We start from the raw sequence: 17,885 nt of genomic DNA on the forward strand, positions 1-17,885 counted from the left end.
CAGAGAGCAGGGTCCATGAATACCAACACCAAAGATGAACTGTGGGGCATGCCACAGGGTGGTGATCTGCCACATTGCCTTCCAATTTGGCACAAGAAGTCATTGGTGGCATTGCTTTCGTGTTAGGGCCACATGGGTAAGCCAGTTAGGGGATTGATGCCCGGGGGACCAAACAACACATACAAAGAAGCATAGCTGAGGCTCCTTCATTGCTAAGACTGGACTTTAAGATTTATAGTGTGATGATGATGCACTGCACCAAGTTAAGAGGGTTCTAAAGAGAAAAAGAAAAGGCTAACTTAATATAAATTTTTTTAATCTTAAATTTAATTAAAAAGGAAAATAAGTTTATTCCTGATTGATGTATTTTCTTCTCTATATATGTGTGTATAAAATTTTTTATATCAAGAAAGAAGTTCATAAAAGATACAAAATATCATTAATAAAAAGTATTAAATAATTAGGATGATTGGATTATGTCCATTAAATCCAATCCATTCCTTGACCTAACATCCATGGATCCAATCAATCATCAAACAAATTGCTCATAACCACACAAAACTTGTGAACATATTCCCTCTCTCTTTCATTATTATTATTTCTTGTTTTACCACACAAAATTTGACAAACATATACATGTCAAGCCCTTCTATGCTACACATGTCTTTGATGCAAAGGCAAGGTTTAGTGTGTATTTGTTTTTGGCACCAAGACATGAAATTTTCACCAATTTTAGTCAATATTATGTTAGTACCAACACCCAATGAAATAAAATGGTCCTTCCTACTTGGATTATTATTCACTAAGGACAAGATGGGAATGAGGTGCAGTGTGAAAGCCATTTGAGGTACCTGATTCTTTCATGGCCCACACAAACCTAATCTTGCTCACTTGTGTGAAGTCTAATTCTAGGAATTTACTCTCTTTGTTTGGCCTTTTAGAATGCCACCAAGCTGTGGATGCCTGCTTTTTGATCTGTTCATCACATATGACAATTTTTGTGTTTTATTTGTGGGTGTGATTGATTTTAGGACTTCCAAGAAGAGAATTAATACTCAAGTCATTTCCTATTGTGCCATCCAGTTTTGTGTCACATCAAACCCACACTATACAAGTGTGGGTATGACGAGAGTGTTGCGTGAAGCAAGCAGGCACACAATGTACTTGTATTTCACCAAGGAAACAGATCAAGAGGCATTGGGGAGAAGCTTTTGATGTATCCCTCCTCGATCTATTATGTATGCATCATCAGTATATCCAACCACTATATTTTTCACAAGAGTATATCTAACAACCAAATCTTGTTGGGATCCACATGGTGTGCGGCCAAAGGAAATGGATGATCACATGCCATGGATGCATGGTGGTGGGAGTCAGCCAATGGACCACATCGAAAGGTGAATCCCAAGAGGCCATGCTTCGATGAGATCTCAGATTCGCATGGTTGCCACGCATCTATCTCTAAATCTCATCAATGTAAATCCCAATTAGTACTTGCGTTAGAACATATCTAATCCTCAATATGCGGATCTAATGATTCGAGTAATGAAGAAATAATCGGTTAGGGATCTCATATTCGATTTCCAAAATATTTTTCCATAGGTGTGGTAATAAAATCACTAAATAAGCATACTAAGAATAGCCATCCTTGGGATCAAATGTATGGGAAGTGCATTTATGTGTTCGATCTTAATTAGAAGTACGCACCCTCAGATCACTGACATGAGGGACCATATCTTTGAGGATGATTCTAAGATTAGGGAGAGAGTGCAGTTCAAGGCGTTTTCGGGTGTGTAGGAAGGTGATGTCTCACGTATGTTAGAGGATGGATCCTTCCAGTGCATCAATGCCATATATTTCTGCGAGGAAGTCATACAGACAGGGGGGGTGGCTCGCTGGATCCTGCGAGGAGGAAGAAGAACCTGAGGAGGAATAAGAGGAGGGTGCAGTGCAGTGTGTCTGTGTGTGTGTGCGCGCGCGTGCGAGAGAGAGAGAGAGAGAGAGAGATCCTCCCGCAAAGGCTGGTCTGAAGGATCGGAGGGGGGGAGTGGAGCGACGATTTGGGCGATAACAACTGAGGAGAAAAGATTCGATCAAACAGCTCTTTGGATCCCACCTCACCCGCCTACGTACGCTCCACCCCTCAGACAATGCAATCTTAGCCGGTTTTAGCGAGATCTTGAGCTCCACACATAGATCTCCTGCCTTGTTTCTCTGCATCAGGATCCCCTTCCTTCTCCCCATCTCGTTCGTCTTACATCCTCATCCTCCTGTGCTTCTTGTCCTTTTGTCGTTTCACGTACGTGTTCCGGAAGCCAGCATGCCTTGGAGTGGCGGTAATGGCGCTGGTGGCCTCATAGTTTCTCAGCACAAGCACAGATAAGAGAGGAGGAGGAGGAGGAGGAGGAGGAGCAGAGGGAAGACAAAGGAGAAGAATGGTACTGGATGAACAACGCAGGAGTAGCGCCGGCCGAGATGGTTCCTGCGTCGCCGGAATCAGAACAGTGAAGAAGCCGAAGCAAAAGAAGATCCCGCAGCGCGGCCTCGGAGTCGCCCAGCTGGAGAAGCTCCGCCTCGAAGAGCAGCAGAAGAACGCCGCGTCTTCCTCATCCGATCCATCGCAGCACCCGTACGTCCCTCTCCTATCCAACGAAGGCGTGATGAGACCCCGCGTCCTGCTCAAAGCCTCCGTCCCCGTCTCAGCTACAACCGCGGACCTCGTCGGTCCTGCACAGCCGCCGCCGGCGTCTGAATCATCGGCCAAGCACTCAGTTCTGCCACTCCTGTGGAACGCCGTCGATCCGCACCCAACTGACGGCCACGCTGTCGCCACCAGGTTCGGGTTTCACGTCAGTTGCCGGAAGCAGCAGTCACCGGTCACATTGGTGAGGAGAATCGACCTTCATTACCCCCCTCATATTTGCATGGATTTGAACAGGGCTCCACGTCTAAGCTACTCTGCAGGTGAACATGGCGTCGTCGCCTGTGTCTTCTGGAGTTAATCTTCGGATAGAGCCCCCTTCAAACCAAAGTAATCCCAATAGCTCCGACTTGCCCTCGTGTTGGCGAGAGCAGGAGAGGGTACGTATCAGACCGCTCTTCTTCTCGTCAGATTCCTTCTTCTGCTTCGTACGCTAATCGTGAACTCCGCTAGAATGTAGTATAGATGGTTGGCATGAAGCGGCCATGGCAATTACATCTCGACGGCGTCTCCACCCAGTCATCCTACCCCTGTAAACTGCCTTCGTTCTCCAACTCATGTCCTAAGCCAGAGGAAGTCCAAAGAGCTGGCTTTAGGTGCTTGCATCCCTTTTGACATTTTACTCTTGACATTCCATCGATGTATGCGAACTGAGTCTATCTGTATATATGTTTCATCTCAGAGGAGGCACTTCTACTGATGGCAGTTTTCTCAGCATGGGTTCTCTTTCCACACCAGTCGCCAAGTCCTTCGACAACCCACCGTTCTATCAGCATGATCATTCTGATTTAGGTTTACCTCTTAGCCAGGCAAGAGGGCAGTGGATTTTGTTTCTGTTTGTCGATGAAGAGTAGCATTTACTTCGTCTTCTTCCTCCCTCCATTAATCTGGTTTGTGTGTTGCAGATAAGCTCGGGTAATGGCTGCTCTTCTCACGGGCAACCATTCTACAGTTTCCTACCCATGGGTCCAAGTTGCACTGAGGCAACACCGAGCGAGAGGAGAGGAGAAGCAGCGGACGGCATTGATCTCAACTTGAAGCTTTAGGAACCGTTCTAGGCTTTAGCTGTCATCTCTGCTTCTCCGACGCAAGCGATCATGCTCCTGTTCTAATGAACTGCACAAAGACTGGATGGGTTAAGGTTGTCTTGATCGGAGAACTTGATTTGTAATGTGATAAGGTGAAAGAAAGAACATGATCATCTCAAACTGCAGATAGTTTAATATTCCTTCCACTTGGCTTCTGAATGATGTGCAATGATACAGGGTGAAATGGTCTGGCTCATGGCATATATACGTTCAACACATTCTCCTGATATGATTTTGACAGCCGCAAAATAATCACAGGGTGGTAAAATATTGGTGATGTGTGATGTGGAATGAGAGGTTTCATGGTGATGAAGTATATCATTTTCAGAAAACAAGCAGAAGATATTTGTATTAATGAAGCTAATTATTCCATTATGCACATAGAGTTATGTATTAATGTACTTTCTTACCTAGAATTGAAGCACTATTTGACTTCATGAGCACAGAAGAAGCATTGAGCAACACCTCACAACCTTTTGCCTCTTTCCTCCCAAGTGTACATTTCAGCAGCATATCTATTCTGAAATAATATTTTCATCAAGAGAAATCCAAAAGTGTTAGTGATGCTGTGTGAGCCATCTAATTAATTCATCAGTTCTTGAGCCTTCCATAACAGGGGAGGAGTGCAGCAATGTTGGCAAGAAGCATGCCAAATGAACACCCCCTCTTGCTTTGGAGTATAAAAGCATAATGATACTAAGGAAACTTGAAGCTTATCTATGGCAACTTACCAAACTTAGCCAAGGAAATCATCATTCCTTAGCACAGACTTGATTATGAGATATGGGATGGGATAAAGACTGTGATCCTGACTTGCTCTGGCACATATCATCAGCTTTGTAGTTAATATGATCTCAATGGAAAAGATGAAAGTGTTTGTTTCAGAAAATTCACTTTTTTCTTTCTGGTACCTAATTAATCAGTCCATACTTAATTGCATAGCAGATTAAACACAGTTCTAAATGAATAGATGAGGTTAAACACAGTTCTAAATAAGAACATCGCCATTGATGATCAATCAAGCAAGACCAAATAAATTATTCTAGTGTCATGGAATGAATGACCATGACATAATTAATTATCCTGATCGAAAAAGCAAAGCCTTAGTTTTCTGATCCCAGGTACAGTTTTTGGCTTTGCATTATTCGGTTTTCGTTTGCGCGAAACACCGAACAATTCAGCTTATTCACAAAGCATTTTACGACTTAAATCCATTGAAGTCATTTCTGATCCATCCACACTCAGCATGTGTTTCTCTTTTAAGCTGGAATTGATCAGCAATATCTTAATTTTTGCATAGGAAAGCAAGATTCTTGGAGTTTAAATAGAAAATAAAGTAACAATTTAAGTAATATTTCTGACAAAAAAATTGTTAATTAATCAGGTCTTGTTGAAGTGGTGGGTTAATCTCTTCATCTTGAAGAGGTTCCAAATCTTGTGGAGATGGTACCAAGTATTGACACACTTAACTCTCATGGTTGGGTTACCTCTTATTCTCAAAGAAACAAAAAGCCAAAAAATGGATGACAATTTCCATAGTAGAAAAAAAGAAATCCTGTGAATGCCTTTTATAAGGTTTGAAATTAATATGTACAACAGAAAAAGATACAATTAGAAAGAAAATGTAAGAAAAACAGTGATAGGAGTGACAGCAAAGGGTAACAAAAAATAACATAAAAGAAAAAGGGGATAAAAAAGGAACAAGGATGAAGAAAACCACAGGAAGCCTCCTATGCAGGAAGTTCTCCACAATTCATTGTCCTACCAGTGATGATCTTACACTCGATCATCATGGTCATCCAAGTCTTTGCCTGTCATTACCACTCAGTTTGTTCATATGGACTAAGAATCAAAGGAAATGAAATTTTATGTAGTACAGTTTCCTCTAGAACTTGCCCAGAAGAAGATGGAGATCTGTCAAACTGCATGCACCAAGCTGTTACTATCTTGGTTTTAATTGCTCTGGAGAATGAAATCTCCAGGGTCTGAGATGCAAACTTGCTGGCTTCTGGGCATTCTTGACCATATAAGCCAACAGAGCAACGGGAACATATGCAGCTTAGTGATCACAGAATGTCCTAAGCCAGAAAGAATCAAGATATTTCTGGGTCTGCCTACAGTCTATATGGCTAAGATTTGAGCTTCACTTAAATCTTCCAGTTGCTATTGGCATGTACCATCAGATTCAATTATTTCACACCATTAATGCTACCTAATCAAACTTCCTGGAATCTTGCACTTGCTAGGAAGCTGCAGGGAAAAAACCAAACCTTGCAACTGACCTGTATCATCCAGTTCCCTCCTTACTCTCTCATGCTAATACTCGCATCCTCTTTCCTATGAACATATGTCTTGGCAGACTGTGTATTGAAAAATGAGGCCTTTAAGGAGAAATATTTTCTATCTCAGCTATACATGAAAATAAACCTATAGAAGATCCAACAGTCACAAAATAGAACAATCCTTTCACTTTTCCAACTCACATGTGGCTTAGCTTTAAACTGATTTCAATCCTCCAGTTACAGATGAGTATTGCAAACCTGAGGCATGGCTTCCACATATATGTTCACTGCTGACCATTGCTAAAATGATGTGTGTATTATAATAAAAAAGATGATTTGATATCTTCTTCGATAGCACCAGCAAGGAAGTTGTTTTAGCTGGTTGTAACTAAATAAAAAATTTAGGTAAATTTATCTGAGGAACCATAGCAAACAATATGTTGTAACACAAACGATTAATATGATCCCAGTGCAAGTCTTATAACTTCAAATAAGGAAATAAAATAGAACTCTTTCATACTTTTGTTTCCTGACATTGTGCCCATAGGATTTAAAGTTGTACACAAAAGCTGTGGTCACAGATTGAGCAGTAGTGGCCTTAATCCCGACATCGAGCTGCAGAGAAGCTCAGACCATTGCCACAGGGAATAAGGTTGGCCCTGATAGGGACTCTCTCTCTCTCTCCATTGTGTTGGGCTCTAAAGATGAAAGCAGTGAGAAGGTTGGAACACCAGAAGCCTACATCAAAGCCCTTAAGAGTGGGAACATTTCAGCAATTCCCTCTCAGTAAAGTGAATTTAGACTTTTAACGGAGAGAGACACATGCTTGGAAGCGTTAGATTTGTGAGTATTTTATTCCCTACTTTACACATTAAGGATTTCATGCCAAAGCAAGCTATGCGAGTGGACAATGACAACACACCTTCAAGGAAGATTTTGACAGCCACATACATGTATGATTTCATTAATCTACTGCAACATATCATACATATGATATATCGTCAAACAAATCATTAATGATTGTCAATGGAATAATGATGGTTCACTTATCTGTATTGCAAATCATTGGACCAGCATGTCACTAAATTAATGATGGAAGGATTTGACTCAAGAAATTGGTCAACATTTCACTTTCTCCATATGCAAACATATTTATAGATACAATAACCAGAGAAAAGTTAACCTAAGTAATCTGACCTCCATAAGAAGAGGCCAACCAAGTGACTCAAATATAACAGCAATATTACCATGACTCTATCAACAAAAACATTATTAACGTGACAAATATGTAATTTGCTTACACATGCATGACAAATACCATGAGCATGAATTAAGTTCAATATGGAATAGCTTGACTTAGGTTTCTTCTCATCAATCGCAGATAAAACAAGTGGTTGATCAACAAAGTGAGATGCCAATAATCATTTTAGACATAAACCATCATTCCACTAATACATTGATTTGATTAAAACTTTAAAGGATGGTGAGATGCCAATAAAATAAAAGAGTACCATTCAATACAGTTCCATAATACTTTTTGCTTTAAGATGCCAAATGTATGGAGAAGAATTCTTATGCAGCACACCATGCGACTGCTCATGCAAAACATGAGGGCCAGCACACACATTAATTAGAGACAAGGTCGCTATAAAGCATGCAAATAGAGTCACTTGTACATGGCCCTAACTTGCTTGCTCTCAACTTTTTGATGCAACCTCTCTCAGAATCCTGATGTGCCTAACCACACAATGAGAAGCCTGTTGTGGGCGAAAAGTGAACACCAGGCTTGGAAGGCTTTATTCTTATTTGTGCATCAAACCTACCAAGAAATCAAGTAGCTAAGCAAGATAACATGTCATGGCCTGTGGTTTTGTCAAAAGAAAAATACACCCACAAATCTATATAATGTTCAGATTTAGCTAGAGCAGCATCAATTCACGGTTGTGGGCACCCATGAACACATGGTCGGCGCCCTCCTAGTTCGAGATCCCTGGGGATAGTTTGACTTACGTGTTATGATTCTTCTTGGAGGAATCCTGAACAGTTTGTGACCAGTCACTCTTTGGGGTTCTCTTTCTAAAAGTCGAGTAAAAAGGAAGGCATGTTTCAAAGGCAAATTCAAAGTCCTCTACATGTTCTCTAGCTAGAAAGTTCATGGTTCCCTCCTAAATTTATGCCATGGCCTTAGTGAGGTGGTCAAATTAGGGATTTGTCACTGTAACTGGCGAAGATGATCAATTTCCCCCATCTCCTTGGCCAATCTCTGGCTAAAGGTATGGAGATGAGAATTTTTGGCTTTTTCTTGGAAAGCTACAATCAATGAGGAAAGGGCACGTAGCTTAAGGTACTTTTCTGGCTAAGCATGCCTTTCTCCTTTATCCATGCTTTATTCCCCCATCACCATAGCTACAATTTGAGGTTACTTGTATCACTCAAACAGGTTTTATAACTTGAGCAAATCTTGTGTAAACTCTGTGCAACACTTAATCTTGTGAAAGAGTCAAGATGTGATACTGGATAATGAAAAGAGCAGGTCACAGTTGCTAGTTGTGCACTAAAAATTCTCCAACCGTGATGAAGGTGGAGCAGAAACAAATGCCAACAATTAATACCAATCAATCTATCCAGCAAAACTGATGATCAATCATAAAACCCTGGCCCAGTGATTGGTTTCCTTTTTGTTTCTTAGAAAAAAAAAAAAAGTCAGTAGGTTTGTATACTTGGTGAGAAAATGCTCAAGCATTGAACTAGAAGTGATAAGCACAGTGGGGATCTTCCTGCTACTCTTGAAAAGGAAAGGAAAGAAGATGAAGCAGAACCAGATGCCAGGTAATTCAAATTTGAAAGCTCCGGTAGCACAACTTCACTAGCAAAATGACAAGCATTTGATGCATGCTGGCCAAGGGAATTAGATGTAGCAAGGAACAAGGCTATAGTTTGGCCATGTTAACAAGAGTTTCAGTCAAGCAGGAAAGGTTTTTATGCTTCTGATCATGGATGGAACAGTATAAGAATGGTTTTGATTCTCTTGTCCACGAATGGAATATTGTTGAGCAAGACTAAGCAAATCTACATCTCAAAGCACTGTTGTGATTCGTCGTTTACTCAAACGACATTAAAGAGACCTCTCTCTGTGTCTCTCTCTGCAATATTTCTGAACAATCAAGTGTATCCTAAAAATATCAAGATGACTACCTCCAATCTTATAGCCAAAAGGGAGGTGAATAGAAGACAAAAGGAATCCACAAGAATGATGGTTGACTAGAGAATTAAGCCATGGCCCAAAAGAAATGAAGATTATGACATGAAGGCACAATCACATTTAATTTTTGAGATGAACGACCACCAAACCTCTTCGGATGGGGATGATGAGCCTCCAACAAAAACCTACCCAGAAGATAAGGCAAGTGACATCCACAGAGGCAATCCATCAGCAACCTGCAGAAGGAAAAGAAAAAGCATAAGAATTTTCATGAACAGCCCTGCACTCAAGAAGCAGCAAAATAAAACATAACCTCATAAGAACGACATGACCTGTGGTGCAATTTAATTTAGACAACAAAGCAGCATAATTATACAAGATCCAAATGTGTCATATAACTGTAAGCTCCATGGAATAGGAATATCCATCACAAGATTCCACGACTCTTACTCCAGAAGGACAGCTTGATTCATGTGAAAAAATAGATGTGACCATGAAAACAAGTTCAATTCAAAGATGCAGATTACTTTCTGTTCTCTTGCTCTTCCCTGGAAGGTGTAGATCATCTGATTCTTGACTCCAGGAAGGCATCCTGGAATATGCATCATGCATGAGTTGAACAACTGCCACATTATAAGGAAGAGAAACATAGCGAATGGACACAAAACACATAACAGCTAATCAAGAGACCATATCAAACAGCACAATGTTTATTCGATTGTAAAGCATCACTAAATTCCCCCTAGGTTTGTCCATGTAGAGTCAGAATAGGTGTAAATGAAGTCAAATCAGCAGATTTCAGGATACCCAGTGATGGTGTTAGAGCTGATCCATACATCTGTTTATTACGCTACTGAAATTATAAGCCATATAGATGACCTTCTAAATGGTGAGCATCAAACCACGATGCTGAGATGCAACTTAGCCAGCAACCAACTTGATAACAAGACAAAGAAGCTGATTCCTGAATTTCTTTACTCTTACCTACCCCAATCAAAGTAATCAAGATGGCAAGATTGACCGTTAAAGATTCAGCTAAAAGCAACTCAAACCAATTATCTTGCAAGATATGATTTGTCCAATGACCAATTAATTCCAGAAGAATCCATAGACTGCAACACTATGTTTTCATCCTCCTGGGTTCTGCTTTAATCATTTTCTGGCCATACCTGTCACATCAAAGATCTTCAATATCATTGAGGGTCCTGTGGCAAACCAGGCTGCTTTCTGAATTTATTCACATACATGTGGATTAAGAAGCACCTAATTTGATCCAGACAGTAGCTTAAATTGAACAAACCCCTCTTGACATATTAAGTATAATTCGCAAAGCATTTCACTGAATTTCATCAGGCTCCTGTAGGTGTGAGTCTACCCGAAGGCCAAAAGACCAAAAATCCTCCTCCTGCCAGTTGTCCTAGAAATTACGGTACAAGATAGAATCTTTAGACTAGTTTGAAGAATCTCTAGACTAGTTTGATTGGCATCCTTTCATATTCAAAAGCATCTTCTGCAAGAATTAAATTCAGGATTATGAAACAACTTTTTTTCTGGGAAACCACAAAACCTACTTCAATATCCTCTATGCAATGAAAATATTTGATTGCCATAAATTGATTATCAGCAAGAGAACATAAATTGATTCCCATCAGCAAGAGAACATATTGAAACCCACTACATAAGAAAGAGAAAGAGATGCTTTGTTCAGAGATCAAATGGTGCTTATTGGACCACATTGTTAAACCATAACGGGTATAACTAATCAGAGGTCACTTACATGCCTGATGTTGGGAAGTTGCCTTCACATGGATTTTGAGGTAAATTTTGGTGAACCTAAGTCAGTTTTCAATCCCAGCCTTCTCCCAAGACCCTGACAAAACTAACAAGCATCAGTAATAATGATAATTTCTTTATAGACTAGTTTTCATGCTTCAGGACCTGTATTATTATGGTCATTAGAGCCAGGCATCCATTTATCATGATAGCACCATCCTCTTAATTAACTAACCAACAAATGTTCTGCACCTAAAATATGCACGTTTAACACTGCCTATAGTCTTACATCAAGCACATATCTTGAAAATTCCCGTTCTCTCTGTCAATGCCCGAAACTAACTGACTTTGCTTTTCACTTTTTTCTAAATCTTCCTTTTTCTTTATTTTAACCCATAATCAACTGAACATAGCCTTCAGCTGTATATAATCACTCCTCCACTCACCATACACATTAGCTTCACATATCATCCCAAAGCAAACATGGTCCTCTTTTGTGCAAAATCCTACCTTCAGCGGTTCTGTTATGATGGGTTCCAGGAGGAAAGCAGCAGCTACAGCTTCTCCAGTGATCTCCTGCCATCTTTGGGAGCAAATATTAACCAATCAATCAAGCTTAGAAAGTTTATGATATCACCCTATGATCCTCATTACAGGTGAAGTTTCCGCTGCACATCCTAATCTCATCAATACAGAAACAGAATAACCAGCTAATACATTCTCCATTTACGTCTTCTGTCCTCAGAGCATGGCAAATGTTCCTGGTTCTCCTGGTTATTTATTCAGCCTGGATCTGTCCTTTTGAACTAGCATTTCTGAGATACTTGCCAGCCAAACTTTTCTGGGTTGAAAACATCCTGAATAGCTTTTTTGCAATTGATATTATTGTAACCTTTTTTGTTGCTTTTCTTGATCGTAAATCATATCTCTTAATTGATGACCCAAAGAGGATTGCAGCCAGGTTAGTTATGTGACTTGTAGCTATTTCTTGTTCCAGAAGCATAGTAATCATTAGGAAAGTTCATGATATACTGTATTAACACAACCTGACCAGGCAGATATCTATCCTCCTGGTTTATCTTTGACATCTTATCGACGGCTCCATTTCAAGCAATCAGCCTTCTCTTCAGAGGCAGTGGGAACAACCTTGGTTTTAAAATACTCAATATGCTCAGACTGTGGCGGCTACGTCGGGTCAGTTCCCTTTTTTCAAGGTCTGCATCCTCTCCAGCAACTTCAACATAAGATGAACAATGAAAATGGATAATCATTATATCATTTTCTTTCAATAGGCTTGAGAAGGATATCAGATTCAACTATTTCTGGACACGATGCACGAAGCTCATCTTAGTAAGCTTTCAGCCGGTTCTTCACTTCCTTTCAGTGTCCACACAATTATGGTGGGTAAATGATTCACTTGCAACTTCTTTGTTTGGCTTTAGGTAACTCTCTTTGCTGTACACTGTGCCGGATGCTTCAATTACCTTATTGCTGATCGATACCCTAATCCAAAGAGAACATGGATAGGTGCAGTGATGCCAAACTTCAGATCAGAAAGTCTGTGGACCAGATATGTAACTGCAATTTACTGGTCCATCACAACACTGACAACAACTGGTTATGGCGACTTACATGCTGAGAACTCAAGAGAAATGCTAGTTGACATCTTCTACATGATGTTTAATTTGGGATTGACAGCTTACCTCATTGGAAACATGACGAACCTTGTTGTACATGGAACCAGCCGCACGAGAAACTTCGTATGTGTTGTTCCTTCTTCCACTTAATACCGAGTTACCTAATTATAAGTTTGGAATGTTTGGAGGTAAGGAGTTACAATTATGAGTTAATTTCATGAATATTAAACTTAAGCACATTACATGAAAAACATTTGTTTTCAAATGAGGTGTGGATAGATCTACTTCATTCTTGGTTATTGGCTCTCAGGAGGTCAAGAAATATTTTACTATTCTATTACAAACAAAAGCGGAACGTCAATTTGTGTTATTCTTTTTCCTTTCGGTAAAACTGCCAATAGATTGACTAGTTTCAGTAGATAAGAGTGAGTTTGCAGTTGTATTTGGATATTCAAATAAGTCAATTAATTTGTTGTAACATAAACTAAGAATGTAACTTTATCCTAACATATCTACTGGCTATATCTAAGGTTTTACCTGATAAACATTCATTTAGAAAGTAAATGACTTGCTAAAGTAAAGAAAAGCAACTTTAAGGATCAATATCTCAGGTTTGTTTAAGGTAATTGCCATCTTTTCTCATCCACTGATGACAAAAATTTGATGCAACAGAGGGACACAATCCAAGCTGCTTCGGAGTTTGCAGCAAGAAATCAGCTGCCCCAGCGCATCAAGGATCAAATGCTATCACACATATGCTTACGGTTCAAAACAGAGGGACTAAAACAGCAAGAAACCTTGAATGATCTGCCCAAGGGTATTCATTCAAGCATAGCATATTACTTGTTCTTTCCAATTGTACAACAAGTCTACCTTTTCCGTGGAGTTTCCTTCAAGTTCCTTTATCAACTGGTATGCATTCATCCCTGCCTCTAGTGACAAACATCTTGGCGACTTTGCTGATACAATTATATGATGTTCTTGCAAGCAATAGGTTACAGAAATGCAAGCCGAGTATTTTCCACCAAGGGAAGATGTAATACTGCAAAATGAGGCATCATCAGATCTTTACCTATTGGTATCAGGAGCAGTGGTAAGAAAAATCTTTGATTGTTTCCATTAAAATATCATGGTGTTCATGTAAAATCGTTCAAGGTTACAAAAAATACATTTATCTTTTTGCTGATTTGGGTTCATCACAGGATTTGAGATCAAATATTGGTGGGAATGAACGAGTATGTTAATATTCTTTTTTTTCTCCATAATATATACATACTAAAAGAATGTCTAAGTGTGCATCTGCGTGTTAACAGTTTTGTGCAAGGCTAGCTGCAGGAGAAGTATTTGGGGAGATAGGGATCCTGTGTTGCATGCCACAACCATTTACTGCAAGTTCTGTTGAACTCTCACAAATTCTAAGGTTGAGCAGCACCACATTTATGAACATGATTAAGGAGAATACAGAAGATGGGAATACCATTAAGAACAATCTTTTACAGGTACTACTTGGTTTACATTCTTGATCAAGCAAAGAGCTCTTGAATAAAAATAGAAGCTCATAATTATACATATTATTTTACAGAAATTGAAATTAGAACAAAGATCATTTCCTGGAATAGATGAAAATGGCCCACGAGTTCTTGACGAAAAATTCAAGAGAGAAAATCAGAGCATGTCTTCTCCAAGCCAGGATTACAATGTTCAAGAACCTCAAACAGTGGGATCAATGGAAGGAAGACATATTGCATGCACATTTTCAGGGAATGATAGCTTGAATGCATCTTATGAGTTAGTAAGGTATGGAATTGACATGAGTCCAACTGATGCAGAAAAATATGCAGCACTTGATAGGGATGACAAAATGGGATATAATAAAGGCATCAATTTGGATCAAGGAGCAAACATGGTCAAACTAAATGATAGCAATTGGTCACCAGCAGCGTTTACAGAGGAAGTTAAGACTGATGGCTGCCACAAATTGACACTAAGAAACAAAAACAGAATGACCATGACAGAGAGTCAAGAAAACACAATTAGCAGGAAAAAGGCAACTGAAAGTGATCAAGAACCAATCCAGCAACCTATGCACTCAAAGTTTCCTGACGGAATGAAAAATGGATGCTTAAACATTCAAAGCGGCTCAATTGATACTGATAATGCACAAATGGCCAGCAAAAGAGTCATCATTCACATGCTTTCAAGAAAGTCAAGAAGCACAAGAGAACAGACCAGGAAGCTCATAAACTTACCTGGTTCTATGGGGGAGCTCTTTGAAATTGCTAGTAAGTACTATTTGTTTTAGCTAAAATATCCAGGGACAGTAAATTAGTTTTCTCTACTAATAGATTTTCTTTTCTAAACCCAAAACTAGAACATATTGGTGCCTATAATATGCATTCCATTAAACCAAGATCATCCAGCGACAGGATTGTCTCAAGCATAATTTTGCGCAATTGCAGGTCAAAAGTTCACCGGTCATCAACCTAGAAAGGTGGTGAATCAAGATAATGCAGAAATAGATGACATTGCAGTTATTCGAGATGGAGACCATTTATATCTCCTAGAGACGTGAGGGACTTTGTTTGACCTTATAAAAGGTCACAGCAAGTTGATGATGGCTATTGAAGAAAGATATTTATGTTATTTAAATTACTATCACCAACTCAATACTAACAACAGTATGTGGAACTCAAGTCAGGTACACTTTGAGTCAATATCAAGACACAGAAAGTTTGCTCATGGGGTCATTAAAAAACTGAGGCTGAGTCCATAAACCAGTTGAGAATGGATAAGATCCCTAGTTGAATATAGTCTGGTCCTTTGTCTTTTTTTCTCTCCTTTTTTTTTTTACTTTTTTTTTTCTTTTGTGTGTGTGTGAAAAGAATAACTTATATAAAGGAAGAGGCTTTATTATCTCCGAACAAGAGATATGGATATTCCGATATTTATCCTTATATGGAAGTCTCTTTAGACTTGTCAAGCTCCAGGATCAGTTCAAGATCCCGTTCATTGAATCTGTGCTGTATAAGGATGTCGAAAACAAGCTTAGAGAACTAAAGAGGAGTAAATACTTTACAGAATTCAAGAAAAATGGTTTACTATAATGAAGAGCAAATCCCTCAACCTACTAGCTTTAATTTGGATCTTCAATTATATGATTGCTACTGTATTTATCTATAAACAAACATTGACATAGTGTTAAGATTCAGCAACAAGCAATGTAGCAGCAATTAGGTTACACGCCGGACGGCTAAAGATTTGGCTCCGACCGTAACAACGATCTTCAGAATGCAACTAGTTCTCCGCTTAAACGGTGGAGAAAACCCTGCTTTCTGACGATCAATGATCGATACGCTTATCAAGCAACATGAAACACAAATCTCTACATCGCAGAAGCACGAAGCTTCCAAGATGACGACGAACTCAAGCGTCGAAATGGCATAACGTGCAACTAACCAGAAATTAATCGCATAACATATACATCACAAACCAGAGCCCGAGTGTAGATTGGTGGCGCACCTTGGGATAAGAGGAAGACCCAAAGACGACACCGAGGCGATGGATCTGGGAAGACGAATGGAAGAGTAGAAAGCCGAGGGGATCGATGCGAGGAGATGGCGCTTCTTTCGATGAGATACAAGAATAAATAACGGCCGTTTTATCAGTTATAACGGAAATATATAACGGTTTGGAGATGCCGCACTTGACCCGATATCCTATCACATCTTTTTTCCGTGCTTTTCTCACTTCTCGTCGAAAGTAAATCACATAAAATAAATTAATTTAAACATAATAAATCAACTTAAAATTATTAAAAATAATATAAAAAATATTCTATTTTATAGATATAACGAATGACATGTTGGCACATTAGCCAAGTGGCCAATATATCGATCACCCGATATTACGAGAGACATATGATTGGTTAAGTCAATCAAATCGGTAAACATCATGATCTTAAACACCATGTGTGAGTCAGTTTTGTAGACTCAACGTTTCGTAAACGTTGACCTGAATTGAGATTGACCTATAAAGAATTTTGGTTGGATCCGAATCTCTACCCTAACTTAGATCGTCAAAATATGTATTATCTAAAAAAATTATTTACTTACCACTAGAATTTATTTTTTTCTAATGTGAGTATTTAGCCATGATTTTTTATTTAACATAATGTTGATAATTACCGATTATGTTTAAATTGAAAAGAATTAATATAGAACCCCTAATGAGGTCAACAGATGTGCATATCATTTCAACATACATTAAACTAAAATGTGGGTCATTAATCATTATAATTTCAACTCTTTTGCTTAAAAGCCGGTGTCATTTCAACATACATTAAACCAAGGATGAAAGCGTGTGACCAACGATATGCCAAGAACACCATGTCTTAGGGTTCTTATGTGGATCTTTTCCTGTAAAATCTTGGTTGTTAACCTCTTAGCATTCAAGAAATCGCCTTTACACTCTCGAGAAGACATCATCATCACTGTTTGACTGCTCCAAAACAAGAAGAAGGGTCGCCGGCAATTTCAAGACGGCAGCGAGTAGAAGAAAGAGACCTTTGACTGCTCCTTCATTATGGTCTCGAGGTGGATTTGTGGTCGCAGTAGATGTTGATGGAATCGGGTGCACCGTTGTGGCACCAAGAAGAGTCGGACGGGGGAACGAAGCCCCGTGGGAGCATTGCGGAGAATGTCGTGGCTCCGAGGTCGACATAGCCAGGCTTCCTCTTTGCTCCTCTTCTTCTTCTTCTTCTCATCATCCTCCTCTCGCCGTCGTGGATCAGGTGATCATCGTTGGAAGGGTAAGGCCAAGGCCTCGGCTTCATGACATGGAAGTCTTGGCGGTATCGTTCACGTGGGGTGAGGGGAGAGCGAGCGTCGTCTTCTTGAGTGGAGAGGGAGGAAGGAGGGAGAGAGAAGAGGAGAAGAGATAGAAGAAAGACGAGAAGAGAGGTCAGAAACCCTAAACTATGTCTGATCCCCATGATGGTGGAGTGTTTATTTGTTTGGGGTGCAACGAGAAAGGAGAAGAGAGGCATTGTGTTGGTAGTCTCATTACCACTATATAGGAGGAATGGAAAGATCTGACCGACCAACCTTTGAAGGATAAAGACAAGTCAGAGAGAGACTCAAAATCTTGTACATATCTTCATTCTCGATCTCAAGTGCAATCAACCACTAAATCTTCTTTTGCTGC

At 39.6% G+C, this 17,885-nt stretch overlaps 2 protein-coding genes and 1 long non-coding RNA gene across 6 annotated transcripts; 2 read left to right on the forward strand and 1 right to left on the reverse strand.

Moving 5' to 3' along the window:
* The first annotated feature begins 1,715 nt into the window (after nucleotides 1–1,715).
* LOC135582755 (uncharacterized) lies at nucleotides 1,716–3,944 on the forward strand. The gene is made up of 5 exons (XM_065116661.1): nucleotides 1,716–2,885; nucleotides 2,965–3,081; nucleotides 3,167–3,297; nucleotides 3,384–3,510; nucleotides 3,607–3,944. The coding sequence occupies exons 1-5, from the start codon at nucleotides 2,436–2,438 to the stop codon at nucleotides 3,745–3,747; spliced, it is 966 nt and encodes a 321-aa protein (XP_064972733.1). The 5' UTR covers nucleotides 1,716–2,435; the 3' UTR covers nucleotides 3,748–3,944.
* LOC135616923 (uncharacterized) lies at nucleotides 3,691–6,539 on the reverse strand. Its single transcript, XR_010488543.1, has 3 exons — nucleotides 4,521–6,539; nucleotides 4,200–4,309; nucleotides 3,691–3,817 (listed from the first exon to the last, which is right to left on the reverse strand). It is a non-coding gene; the product is annotated as an uncharacterized LOC135616923 (long non-coding RNA).
* Nucleotides 6,540–11,502: 4,963 nt separating this feature from the next.
* On the forward strand, nucleotides 11,503–15,637 carry LOC103991239 (potassium channel KAT3-like). 4 transcript variants are annotated; one of them, XM_009410615.3, is made up of 11 exons: nucleotides 11,503–11,702; nucleotides 11,792–12,007; nucleotides 12,105–12,260; nucleotides 12,339–12,396; nucleotides 12,489–12,806; nucleotides 13,356–13,595; nucleotides 13,678–13,776; nucleotides 13,886–13,918; nucleotides 13,997–14,182; nucleotides 14,266–14,965; nucleotides 15,143–15,637. In XM_009410615.3, exons 1-11 carry the CDS (start codon nucleotides 11,530–11,532, stop codon nucleotides 15,253–15,255), a joined length of 2,292 nt encoding a protein of 763 aa, XP_009408890.2. In that variant the 5' UTR covers nucleotides 11,503–11,529; the 3' UTR covers nucleotides 15,256–15,637. The 4 variants fall into 4 exon arrangements, with proteins under 4 accessions (XP_009408890.2, XP_064972734.1, XP_064972735.1 ...); XM_065116662.1 differs by lacking the exon at nucleotides 13,886–13,918; XM_065116663.1 differs by lacking the exon at nucleotides 11,503–11,702 and having other exon boundaries at nucleotides 11,841–12,007; nucleotides 12,101–12,260.
* The last annotated feature ends 2,248 nt before the right edge of the window (nucleotides 15,638–17,885 follow it).

Source organism: Musa acuminata, chromosome BXJ2-7 (assembly GCF_036884655.1).
Source record: "Musa acuminata AAA Group cultivar baxijiao chromosome BXJ2-7, Cavendish_Baxijiao_AAA, whole genome shotgun sequence".
Lineage (NCBI taxonomy): Eukaryota > Viridiplantae > Streptophyta > Magnoliopsida > Zingiberales > Musaceae > Musa > Musa acuminata.

What these genes read in the sequence shown, in the direction of transcription:
- LOC135582755 (XM_065116661.1), top strand. Translation starts at nt 2,436, where the DNA reads ATGGTACTGGATGAACAACGCAGGAGTAGCGCCGGCCGAGATGGTTCC. An exon ending in GTTGGCGAGAGCAGGAGAGG is followed by an intron (nt 3,082 to 3,166) that starts GTACGTATCAGA and finishes AATGTAGTATAG; the next exon opens with ATGGTTGGCATGAAGCGGCC. An exon ending in GTCCAAAGAGCTGGCTTTAG is followed by an intron (nt 3,298 to 3,383) that starts GTGCTTGCATCC and finishes GTTTCATCTCAG; the next exon opens with AGGAGGCACTTCTACTGATG.
- LOC103991239 (XM_009410615.3), top strand. Translation starts at nt 11,530, where the DNA reads ATGGTCCTCTTTTGTGCAAAATCCTACCTTCAGCGGTTCTGTTATGAT. An exon ending in GATGCACGAAGCTCATCTTA is followed by an intron (nt 12,397 to 12,488) that starts GTAAGCTTTCAG and finishes GTTTGGCTTTAG; the next exon opens with GTAACTCTCTTTGCTGTACA. An exon ending in TCAAGTTCCTTTATCAACTG is followed by an intron (nt 13,596 to 13,677) that starts GTATGCATTCAT and finishes TGCAAGCAATAG; the next exon opens with GTTACAGAAATGCAAGCCGA.